Source organism: Poecilia formosa, unplaced genomic scaffold (genome assembly GCF_000485575.1).
Source record: "Poecilia formosa unplaced genomic scaffold, Poecilia_formosa-5.1.2 Scaffold224, whole genome shotgun sequence".
Taxonomy (NCBI): domain Eukaryota; kingdom Metazoa; phylum Chordata; class Actinopteri; order Cyprinodontiformes; family Poeciliidae; genus Poecilia; species Poecilia formosa.
The window spans coordinates 119,741-131,741 of record NW_006800163.1 but is presented as its reverse complement, the minus strand read 5'-3'; the positions used below and the strand labels follow the sequence as shown (position 1 = coordinate 131,741).

Here is a 12,001-nt window from a genome sequence, read left to right as displayed (position 1 = left end):
AGGGAATTTATTTATTTGTTTATTTATATATATGTATAGTACAGACAGACAGACAGAAAGAAAGACAGAACTCCTGGACCAGTGCCTCTGTTTTCTTTTTGTGTCTGTTCTGTCTTATCGGTCATGGCAGAAGGACACCAACACTGAACTAGGTTCTGGTTCTGCTACAGGTTTCTTGCTGGTAAACAAGAACTATTCCTTGCTGATTTCACTGCATGGATGCTCAGTATGTTGGATTGCAGCAGCGTTAACAACACAATCCAAGCTGTCCACTGTTGCTACTGCTACTGTCTAATTATGACAGTGTGAATGCGGTCTTACCAGGCCGGTATGTGACCAGACAGTGTCTGCTCTCAGTGTCCACCTGGATGTCTGTGCAGCCGCCACTCTCTAGAGGCAGAATGTGGGGTCTGTAGGTGGTCTCATTCTCCTGCTCCCAGAAACAAGCACCCTCAAGTGAGCCAGCAATCAGCCCACCACAGGGGAAAGAGCTGGACGCCACACGCGGGATGTAGCACAACGACGCCACTGGGCACCTAAAACACCAGAGATCCCCGATGTTAGACTGAATACGAGACAGTAAGTTGTGTCCTAATGTGCAGATGCCAATTTCTACTGAACCATCAAAAATACCGCTCACTGCAGAACGAGTTGTAATGCTTGTCAAGTGTTTTTAGTGAGATTTTACCTGGAGCGAAGAGGTTCCAGCTCATGAATGTGCGAGCTGGTGTCCCTGGTGTCATAAACTAGCACAGAGCCATTGCTCAGACCAGCGTAGATGTAGTTGCTGTTGTCCAGAGACCAGCAGCAGCTCCACACAGGTTTATCCGTCTTATAGGTCTGAACCACCGTGTTGGTAAGCAAGCTGCAAAGCAAGTACTTATGAACAAACACAAGAGAAGGCATATTTCTGAAAATTTTGGCCCATATAGGAAGCCTGCAGCAGAGTTTCAGCTCTGTCTGGTTTCCCCAACACTCTGTGCCTTATGCTTCAACTAAAGCCCCAGAATTGTTCACTAATTGCATAATAGAGTGCTTGTTCTACCACATAGTGTTCTGCTGAACAAGTTACAAAAAGGTGATTGCATGCAATTGTGATTTTGGACTGTCAGTTTTAAATCTGTGTCATGTTTTCTCATCTGGAAAGGTGAATTTGACGTCATCCGTTTAACTCTTCACAGACCAAAACAAAACACCCTGAAGTAACCATGGTAATACCAGGAGATTTCAGTCACCGCTCTTCCTCTAGGATACTTTTTCCATTTCAGTAGATTAACACCACATTCTGAAATCATCCAATTCAGCTTCAGTGTTTTGTATAGCATCTTTAATCAAAATCCCTTTTAGGCCACAGTCAATCATTTGTTAATCCCGATAAATCTGCTAGAGAGGTTACCACTGCTTACTTGCACAGCACCTTAGAGACCGCCCTCCTTGTTCTTACCTGGTCAGTTTAACGGTGTTGTCCAGTGCAGCAGACAGCAGCAGGCTGTTCTCTCTGCTGAACGACAGACCTCTTATCTGTTTGCTGTGGATAGGAACGTACTGACTGGCCTTCATGTTCACCAAGCTCACCTTCTTCACCCCACAACCTGAACAGATACACCAGAAAAATACCTTCACTTCCATGTCACTCCTCAGCCCTAGTCTAATGTTTTGAATGTCGACTCCGGGGACAAACTTAAAACAAAAAACAAGACATACAGCCCCGACGATTAACATGAAACCCATAAAAGTGTAGACCAAACGCCTGACAAACACGGTTGTAAGGTGAAGATTCCTTGTATTTGTTTCATCTTCAACATTCCTTTGGTTATGTGGTGGTTTTCTGCTCTTTGGTGGCTGTTGAAATTAATTTTTCTTTGTGAAATAACATGGTAGAATATCAAAGTTTAATCATGGTGGGGGAGGGGGGTTGTGTGTGTGTTTTTGCAGTCCAACTGCATCTTTGTGGAACATGCAGCAAATATAATATGCTAGTGTGGCACTATGAAAGTGAGTCACGAAACTAGTAGACCCCCCAATTTTGTTTTTGTGATGATCAGTCTCAGCCAGAAACTAGCATTAGAATTTATTAGATGTAACAATGTTTGTATTTCACCATCGGAGGGCGCTGTGTGCGGCAGCGGGTGACACTCTGGCGGGCGGAAGAAGCTCGTCAGTGCTTAGAGGACAGCTTGTTGCAGCAGATGCTCGGAGCAGATTTGTAACCGCTGTATTTTCTTGTTGCAGTTTAAACTAAATAAATGTGCTACCAGAGGAGTGACCCGGCCCATCATTCTCTTCAGTGTAACACTGTACCACATATGCGATGGAATTATTAGGTTGTCCTGTTGCTCAAAATCAGCATTGCTGAAGGATATTTGTGATCTAGTTTATCATTATATTTTTTTAATCTTCCAAAATAATTGACCAGTCATGTTTTCTGTCTTTATCTATGAGTCACAGTTGTATTGTGCACATTTTGAACTTGCAAAAGCAAGTGAGAAATTACCAATAGTACATATGTGAACTGTTTTCATCATGTCTGTCAGGCTGTTTATGAATATTTGTATCACATGCCTGAAAGGTTACCGCTTTACTAAGAAACTGTGTCCATCTATGGCCACAGCACATAGTTATTGTTTTGGACTCAGTTTGACACATTCATCTTTAATTTAACCATTAATCATACGATGTAATGATGACTAACGCCTTCATACAGATGAACATGTTTTAGTTCCAGATAGTCAAGCTGAGCAAGATGAGGTTTGACTGTGGGAAAGTTTACTTTGCTCAACATTTGCAGCATTCATAAGTTCATTTTCTGTGTATGAGGTGAGAATTGTCATCTACCAGTCTGTTTTTTTTTTCAGCTGTAGTATTCAGCTGTTCATGATGTCGACCACAGGCATTTATCCATCTTTTACATCTCCCACTGACAACGTTTCACCATTTCTTCAGATTATTTTCCAACAAATCTCTCTGACTGCAGCGAATTCATAAAGGTAAACTGAGATTCACTTTCTCCAGGTAAGGACAAATTGATTGGTCATTTGGAATGACTGACAGATGGCATCATGATAAATGTCTGAGAGCTGTCGCAATTATTGGCTTCAGACAGGAACTGCAGCAGATTAAAACAAATAATCTAATTAATCTGTTTAGGACGACAAAGATTCTAGAGAAGTAAAATGCTAGAAGAAGCAGACACAGTAAAACAAGTTCTGTAAAATTAACTCCTGATACAAGATGGAAATAAGACTGCAGGTTACCAGGCACTAGAGTAGAGTGAGGGGAGGGCTGTGAGGCCAGCAGGCAGCACAGAGGTTCACAGTAGGACAGAACTCTGCAGCCGCCTGTCTGAGACACCAGCACCGCCTTAGAGAAGCTGTACTGAGCTGTCCTTGAGCCGTCTGCCCTCTGAGACATGCTGAACACGGAGGAGGAGGAAAAGGAGGAGGAAGAGGGTGGAGCCGAACTTCTTCCAGTTTGGGCCATCAAGGCCTTCAGCTCCTACAAAAACATGCAGACAGAGGCAGAGTTGAGTACATAGTTCAAAACCTGATCAGGGTTAGGTTTTTACCAGACACGCAGCTTAAAAACTGGGCTACTGCTTCTTTATACAATCAAAAAAGTTTGACAAACGGGTTTCTAAGCTAAAACCTAAATTGGGTTTCTCTTTTAGAAACAAGAGTTTCTCATACCTTGTTAAAAGGCTCCTTGTTGGTACTCATCTACTCATACATTTTGTATTTTTACTCGTCATATTGATTATTTCACTTTTATTGATTACTCTGTTTTTCATTTGTTATTTGCTCATTTATTGTTTGTTTTGTCTTATGTTTCCAGATAGTCTAGCTGAGCAAGATGAGGTTTGACTGTGGGAAAGTTTACTTTGCTCAACATTTGCAGCATTCACAAGTTCATTTCCTGTGTATGAGGTGAGAATTGTCATCTACCAGTCTGTTTTGTTTTTTTTCTTCGCAAAGCTGCAAAACCACATGGATGCCTCTTTACACAGACAGGTGTGTGTAAAGCAGAATCAGAGAATGCTCTGACCTATGAACTTTTAACTTCTTTTCTGTAATATAGACTGCAACCTGCCATCACCATCTACTATAACTGAAGAATTTTGAATGAATATGAGTTGTAACATTTAATTTCCCTTTGGGATTAATAAAGTACTTTTGAATGTCTCTCCTTGCTGCAAGAAAAACTCGTTGAAACAAACATTTGTAATCCATCACTGATTCTGTATCGATTGGTTCCTTATACCATATTTTCCAGATTATAAGGCACACCTAAAAGCCTTACATTTTCTCAAAAATCAGCAGTGCGCCTTGTAATCCAGTGCGCCTTATGTGTGCACTCAATTCCAAAATCTGTCCCTGACACAGAGACATAAAGTGTACAGTCCGTACGCTGGCAGCGATAAACCAATCAGAGGACATTACATAATACGTAAAGTACGTACGCTAGCAGCAATAAACCAATCAGAGAATTGTTGTCCTTGTTCTGCAGCATATGCCTCCGGTAAAAACCAGATAGGTTTTGCCACGCATCATCGTCCCTGTTCATCTCCATGCGCGACCATCTCACTGCTACTGTGAAAAAGGAAGTGAAGCAAACTAATTCGGAGTTTGCAGTCATTCCGGGAGGATTAACAAAAGAACTCCAACCGCTGGACATTGGTGTAAACAGGGCATTCAAAAAGAACTTGCGAGCGGCGTGGGAGCGATGGATGACAAACTGCGAACACACGTTTACTAAGACGGGGAGGCAGCGCCGGGCGAGTTACGCCACCATGTGTGAATGGATTGTGGATGCCTGGGCTAATGTATCTGCCTTAACTGTTGTCCAAGCTTTCTCGAAAGTCGGCATCGTTGCTGAACAGCCACCTGGAAACGAGGCTGACTTCGACAATGATGAGAGGGAACCTGACATGTTTGATGGCGAAACTGACCAGCTGTTCAATTCAGACATAGAAGAGGAGGACTTTGATGGATTTGTGGAAGAAGAATAAAAAGTAACGTGAGTGTATTGTTACATAGTCGAATAAAGTTCAACTAAACTTACTGTTTTGTTTCTGTTACCTTTTTTTTTTTGTTGTTGACTGTATGTTTGAGCATGCGTCTTATAATCTGGTGCGCCTTATGTATGGGTTAAATACAGAAATGGACGCCATAATTGAGAGTGCGTCTTACAGTCCGGTGCGCCTTATAGTCCAGAAAATACGGTACTAACTTTTCGAACACCTGATTCCTTTGATCATTCTCCCTCTGATGGATAATTGAGTCAGAAATGAACTGGGCCAAAAGGCAGTGAAACTCTCTGTTCTCATCAGCGGGAATAATAAAATGATCATCTCTTAAAACTTTGAGGCAATTCAAGACTATGTTAAAGAACAGAGTCATCAGCTCACTGGGCTCCTACAACAGCCGGATGTGTAATAACACCATGTGATGTCTCTTGTTTATGCGTTTGTGGATTAGGTCTTGTACATTTTATGCTGCTGGCTTGCTCTGGTCCATCTACAAAGAAAGGTTTTAATCAAAATGTTTTTTTCTGATTGATTAAAGGATACATGTTGATGCATTTTCAATTAACTGCACAATAACTGACTGAAGTGATTAACAGCTAATGGCAGTACTACCTGCAGCTCTTGCTGTGCCTGTCCAAATTTGCTGGTGACAACCTGAAGCTTGAGTTTGTATTCTGCTGACTCCAGTTCTGCTTTTCTCCTCAGAGAATGCTCCTGCTCCAAACTCCTGAATACAAACACACACCATAGCTTTATAGAAACATAGCACAACATGGAGGGAGACAAATCTATGAGAGGCCCCATGGGCCAAAACTTACAAACTCTCTTACACATGCTATATGTCTAAGGGTTTGATAGTACGAGTGAGAGAGTTTGATAGTATATGTGAGAGGGTTTGTAAGTTTTGACCCGTGGGGCCTCTCATAGATGCATATTTGTAAGTTTATTGCAAATCCTATGCAAAAATTATCAAAAACATTTGGTTTACATGACTTCTAACTTTTACACTACCTCACCTTTCCTTGATGTGAAGTGATTTATATGGCAAGAAACAAAAATGGAGCCAATTAATTATTTGAAGAATAAAAATATTTTGTGTCCAATTTGTTATTTTCTCTCTTTAGTTCTTGATTTTCTCATCTGTTGTCTTCTATACATAGATTTTGGAAGTAGTTTAATAAAGGAAAAAATATTGAAAATTCCTTGTAAATATTTCTAAAGTAACACCAAAATAATCGAGAAATCTTGGAAACTGACTGCTACGCCAAGTTTGTCCACTGTTGTTGCTTTAAGAAAAAAAAACACTATTTGGAGCAACCTGAAATAAATCATAACTGTGGGATATCCGGTCTATCTGGTCTCCATTTGTGACTTCAGAACGACCAGAAAGAATAAATCAATGAATACATTTATGTAAGAAAATAAACATTTGTTGTATTGCCTGAAATGCAATACCAGCATTCCTTTAGTGATTCTGATCCGACTGAAGCGAAAACTTCCACTTGAGGAGTTTTAGCTAAAACATTTACAGACAAAAATGTGTTTATCTTAAATGCAGAATGTATTTTGATATTTTGTACAGTTTTCCTGCTCTAAATATGTTGTTTTTTCAGCAAATAGCCTTTTTTGAGTCTGTATTGCTGGTTTAACAATCAATCAAATATTAGTTGTTGATTAAAGTAGTTGACGATTATTTCAATAGCTGATTCATCACGATTAATCGTTTCAGCACTAATATCTACCTCTTCAGGCTCTCCTGCTCAGAGTTGTCCAGGGCTCTCAGCTTTGGAGCGTACAGCAGCACAATGTCTGAATGCTTTGCTTTCTTGTTGCACTGAAAACAAGAAAACATATTAAATACAGGGAAGAGGGGGGATAAAGAATATATTTTCGTCATAGTGGGACTGATATGTTTCTGCTCACCTGTGGACACTTAGCAGCTGAGCCCTGAGCCTTGAGCCAGCGTTTGATGCACGTGTTGCCAAAGAGGTGTCCGCAGCGCAGAGCAGAGAGCCGGTGTTCGCCTGCTGTGGTCCACACCTCAAAGCAGATGGAGCACGTTTCGCCTTCGCTGTCGCCACTGCGGCTTGGCTGGGATGAAGACGGGGCTGCAGGGGTCGGCTGGAGGTCAGATGATTACAGTTAGTGGAGGTCCGATGCTGCAGGCAGGTCAAAATTGTTGTGTGGTTATGGACAATAGACGTTTTGTGAAACATCTGATGCTATAGTTGTATTCCGTAGTGGTGGCATTTGTTCAGACTTTGGTGAATCTTAACGTCCATTACAGTTCACAACCGTTCTTACCGTTAGTACTTTTTCAGAGGACACAAAAGTGCTCCAAAATTAACTAACATTTTACAGACAGGTAAAATATCCTAATCTCTCACTATACAGCATAAGTAATAAAATAACAGAAGCCTAATGTGATTGCACACCAACATAACTCTTCTACAAGAAATTCTGTGCTTTTCTTTTGTTTTTTTCATGTGAAAAAGAAAATTTCTCTCATATGGAGGACTAGGTTTCTGCTGACTCCTCTAATGCTAAGAATCCTTGTGATGTCTGTGCTTTTCTTTAGTTACATCATTACAGACACTGACTTGATAAATGCGTAAAGGATATAATATTTTCTTAATTCATACTTTACAATTTCACATTTCTTATTAAACCCATAAAATTATTTATCTTTTGTTATGACAGACAGACAGACAGACAGACAGACAGACAGACAGACGTTAGAGACTAATTGACTAACAGTCATGTTTTTGGACAGTGGGAAGAAGCCAGAGTACAAGGAGAAAACCCACACATGCTTTTCACACATGCATTTATTTTCCCACAAAGGGGAATAAAATAAAGGCTCCATAAATTGAACAAAGGGGAAAATAAATTGTTTCATTTTAAAAGGATTAAATAAAACATGATTCCTGTATGTGAATGACGACCAATACCTACATTCCTTAATGTTCCAAATTTTTAAAAATGGAAAAAAAAAAAAAAATCACTAGATCAAAACATTAGACATAAACAGGAGGGCTAAACCACTAAGTACCTGATGGTCCTGGATTTGAGCGTAGCCCCCAGCCTCGTTTGCTGCTGCTGAAACAGCTTCAGTACGACCTACAATATTTTACAAAGACTTAGACGAGGAGGAAGAAACAGTCTTTCAAGGTCATAAAAAGTTATTTAAAACACTGATCAGCAGAAATAATACTATATAATTTAACAAAAACAACCAACATGCTACCAAACACCATCAAGGTGAATTTCTGTCAGTCTTACTGGGCGCTGCTGCTGCTGCTGCTGCTTCTGGTTGAGGCTGCTGGGTGGCAGCATTAGCAGAAGGTAAATGTAATGAGGCCTCCGCCCCAACAGCTGTGCTTTCTGCCGTTTCCTCCTCAGACTCGGACTCACTGGCCTCAGTGGTGCTGCCGGACTCTGGCTGAGTTGTACTGGCAGCTGGTGCTCGGAGCAGGAAGTCCGGGAATCCTCTGGAAGGTGCTGCCGTCTGGCTGGGGTAATGGACCCTGAGACCCTGTCTGGAGCACAAACACAAGGTCAACCCTGCAATGATGCTTTGGACGAAGCACAACAGCTGGGAGAAGAACAGTGGGAAAGGTCCCCACCTGAGTGACCTCCTCATCGGTACCCCCTGGGTTACTGAAGGCACAGCTGGGACTCCATGTACGGCCCTCTGACTGAAGGCCCAGGTGGCAGGAAGCCTGAAAGAAGCCTGAACCGCCTGCTGAGCTCCAGCACCATCATCTTCATCCTCATCTACCTCAGTGCTGCTTCCAGAGTCTGAGATGACTAGAGGGGCTTCAACATCCTCAGGCTCACCAACAGCTGCAACCGCACCACCAGCAACTGGAGGGACCACAGGCGAGTCTATCTCCATGGCCTCCATCTGCTTAGAGTAGAAAAACAGAAATGATGACAGATCATTTATCTGTATCTAAACTATGTAACAAAGTAATGTATAAGAAGTTGAGCACATACTCAATGCCTGGACTTAGTCCGTATGTTTTCATTACCTAAGTAAATAAATGATGAGTGCAAGATTTCCAAATCAAATAGGTTGAATAGAAAACTTAAGCTGCATGCATAACAAATTTATTGAAAAAGAAAGACTGAAATCCTTTGCTCAGTATTGAGTAGAAAATTTGGGGATCCTCTGCCTCTTCCTTGCCAATCCTCTCCAGTTCCATCAGGTTGGATGGTGAACGTTGGTGGAGCCAGTTTCAGATCTCTCCAGAGATGCTCCGTTGGGTTTAGGTCAGGACTCTGACTGGGCCAGTCAGGAATTGTCTCAGAGTTGTTCTGAAGCCACTCCTTTGTTATTCTAGCTGTGTGCTTCGGATCGATGTCTTGTTGGAAGGTGAACCTTCAGTCCAATCGAGGACCTGAGCTCTCTGGAAGAGGTTTTCTTCAGGATCTCTCCGTAATTGGCCGAATCATCTTTCCTTTAGTTGCAATCAGTCGTCCTGTCCCTGCAGCTGAAAAGCATCCCATAGCATGATGCTGTCACCACCATGTTTCACTATTGGGATTGTATTGGGCAGGTGATGAGCAGTGCCTGGTTTCCTCCACACACAGCACTTAGAATTAACACCAAAAAGTTCATCACACCAGAGAATCTTATTTCTCAGTCTGGGAGTCTTTTGTGTGTTTTTTGGAGAACTCTATGAAGGCTTTCAGATGTCTGGCACTGAGGAGAGGCTTCCATCCGACCACTCTGCCGACTGCTGGAGGGCTGAAGTGATAGCTGATTTTGTGGAACTTTCTCCCATCTCCCTACTGCAGTGATCTTTGGGCTCTTCTCCCTTGATTGTTCAGTCTGGCTAGAGGGCCAAGTCTAGAAGAGTTCTGGTCGTCCCAAACTTCTTCCATTTAATGATTATGGAGGCCACTGTGCTCTTAGGAACCTTGAGTGCTGCAGAAATTCTTTAGTGACCTTGGCCAGATCTGTTCCTTGCCACAGTTGTGTCTCTGAGCTCCTTGGGTAGTTCCTTCCACACCATGATTCTCATTTGCTCTGACATGAACTGTGAGGTCTTATATAAACAGCTCTGTGCCTTTCCTAACCAAGTCCAATCACTTTAATTAAACACAGACTCCAGTGAAGGAGTAGAACCATCTCAAGGAGGAACAGAAAAAAAGTACAGCATGCGAGTTAAATATGAGTGTCACAGCAAAGCCTCTGAATACTTATGAGTCATAACCATGTGATATTTTTTTTCTTTTAATAAATTTGCAAAAATTTCTACATTTCTGTTTTGTTTTTGTTTTTGTTTTTTTTTTTAAAAAAGATGATTCCAATCTTTTTTTGGGAATCACTGAGAATGAACATGTTCTCACGTTCATTCATGAGAATGAACACTCATGTATGAACTTTTATTGATTTTAGTAAATGGCTACAATGAAACAAAGTGGAAAAAAAATTAAGAGGGTCTGAATACTTTTCGTACCCACTGTAATAAACAATCGCGGATATTTGATGCAAATTTGCTGAGATGTGTTTGTGAACAAACCGAATGAAAATACAAAAAACAGAACTCCCATCATCAGATTGTAAACAAGTTAACAGCAAACAGTGATTGACATTGTGTGTAAATTTAATCTTAATTAATTAAATATTTTTTATATACATATATTTTCATTTACCTACATTGAAATCATCAGATCAAACTTAGTATTTTCGTTCTCAGCATGTTAACATTGTAGATCCATGGTCTTCGTCAAAATGAAGCATTTCTGGTGACTGGCTCTGATTACATTTTAAACGAAACAAAAGATCGTTTTGTTTTGTTTTACAAACGAATTAGACATTTTTAACAAGTTTTATGTCCCGCAAGGTTAGCGCCAAGATGTTAGTTGATCACCTAGTTAAAATAAAGGCTCCATAAATTGAACCATCCGGAAACACAAGCCCCAGAAAAGCGTCTTTTACGTGATGCATTATAAAATATGTATACTGTAACCAAAACTGCACTAAGACCAATACTCTTCATAAAGTCCACGCTGCTGCTGCTGTCGCTGTGCTGGCGGCTAAGCTCTGAACTAAACACCGCAGTCATACCGAGGCCTGCAAACTGCAGAGAGCAGTTGCACATACTGAAACATTGCATTGCATTTTAAACAGCCTCATCTAATTCATATTGTTAAATACTTTCTGTATGTTTTTACCTGATATCCCTAAGCACTTTTGATTAAACTACCTAGGATTTGCTATGATAAAAGTCCTTAATCGAACATTGCCTTAAATGTTGCGCCCTTGATAACGTTATACACAGGCAGAATTGACGACAACTCATTGTACTATTAGTGTAGTAGAACTGTTAAGACATTTCTGCTGTTTGTTGGTTTAGGTAATTAGCTAGCATGAACTGTTGTTGCGTAGCTGTAAACAGAAGCAAAACGGTTGGAGACACACAAACACTCACAGTTAACAGCACTTGGTCCACCTCCGGATAATCCCACTATGTAACCACATGGTTAGCAAAGGCTAAGTTTAGAGGATTCCATTTTAGTGGGTTTGTAAATTATTTGCGGTTCATACAACAGTAAACATTCAGGTCAGGAGTCGAATCTCCCGGCTCACGCGCGTTCAGCCCCGCCTCTAGAGCGGTATGAGAGAATTCTTCTTCCTCTTTTCAGGGTTATTTGTCGGTTGCCAAAAAAAACGCTAGGTGCACATTACCGCCATCTATTGGTATGGATGGTGGACTGAAACGACCTAAAAAACATATCGTATGTGTATGTTTTCAAATAAACGAGTCAATGTGAGAATTTATCAAAGATTTGACAACTATCAAATATTGAACTCCTATATAATAATTCGATAATGTTTAATTTATGTTAATTTAAGAAATATTGAACTCTTTAATCTTTATATTTCAGACAATATAGCAAACATTTGTTGTATAGTTTCATCTTCACAATGGAAATGGAATCTCTATTGAAAATCTGGTAGAAAAC

The 12,001-nt window shown here is 40.8% G+C and overlaps 1 protein-coding gene and 1 long non-coding RNA gene across 4 annotated transcripts in view; one reads left to right on the top strand and one right to left on the bottom strand.

Annotated features, from left to right (window-relative positions):
- The window catches only part of rfwd3 (ring finger and WD repeat domain 3), a 15,628-nt gene extending 3,845 nt beyond the window's left edge, over positions 1 to 11,783 (bottom strand). Inside the window, exons 1-11 of one of the 3 annotated variants that reach the window (XM_007568482.2) lie at positions 11,467 to 11,783; positions 8,650 to 8,930; positions 8,306 to 8,562; positions 8,076 to 8,122; positions 6,947 to 7,144; positions 6,766 to 6,857; positions 5,636 to 5,750; positions 3,255 to 3,495; positions 1,445 to 1,592; positions 689 to 865; positions 322 to 536 (exon numbers count right to left, since the gene is read on the bottom strand). In XM_007568482.2, the coding sequence (XP_007568544.1) occupies positions 322 to 536; positions 689 to 865; positions 1,445 to 1,592; positions 3,255 to 3,495; positions 5,636 to 5,750; positions 6,766 to 6,857; positions 6,947 to 7,144; positions 8,076 to 8,122; positions 8,306 to 8,562; positions 8,650 to 8,930 (1,771 nt within the window). In that variant the 5' untranslated portion in view covers positions 11,467 to 11,783. Of the gene's footprint in view, positions 1 to 321; positions 537 to 688; positions 866 to 1,444; positions 1,593 to 3,254; positions 3,496 to 5,635; positions 5,751 to 6,765; positions 6,858 to 6,946; positions 7,145 to 8,075; positions 8,144 to 8,305; positions 8,563 to 8,649; positions 8,934 to 11,466 lie in introns of all 3 variants that reach the window. The other 2 variants (XM_007568481.2, XM_007568480.2) reach the window with 2 other exon arrangements.
- Positions 3,503 to 5,057, top strand: LOC107838225 (uncharacterized). The gene is made up of 2 exons (XR_001664293.1): positions 3,503 to 3,923; positions 4,504 to 5,057. It is a non-coding gene; the product is annotated as an uncharacterized LOC107838225 (long non-coding RNA).
- Positions 11,784 to 12,001: the final 218 nt, after the last annotated feature.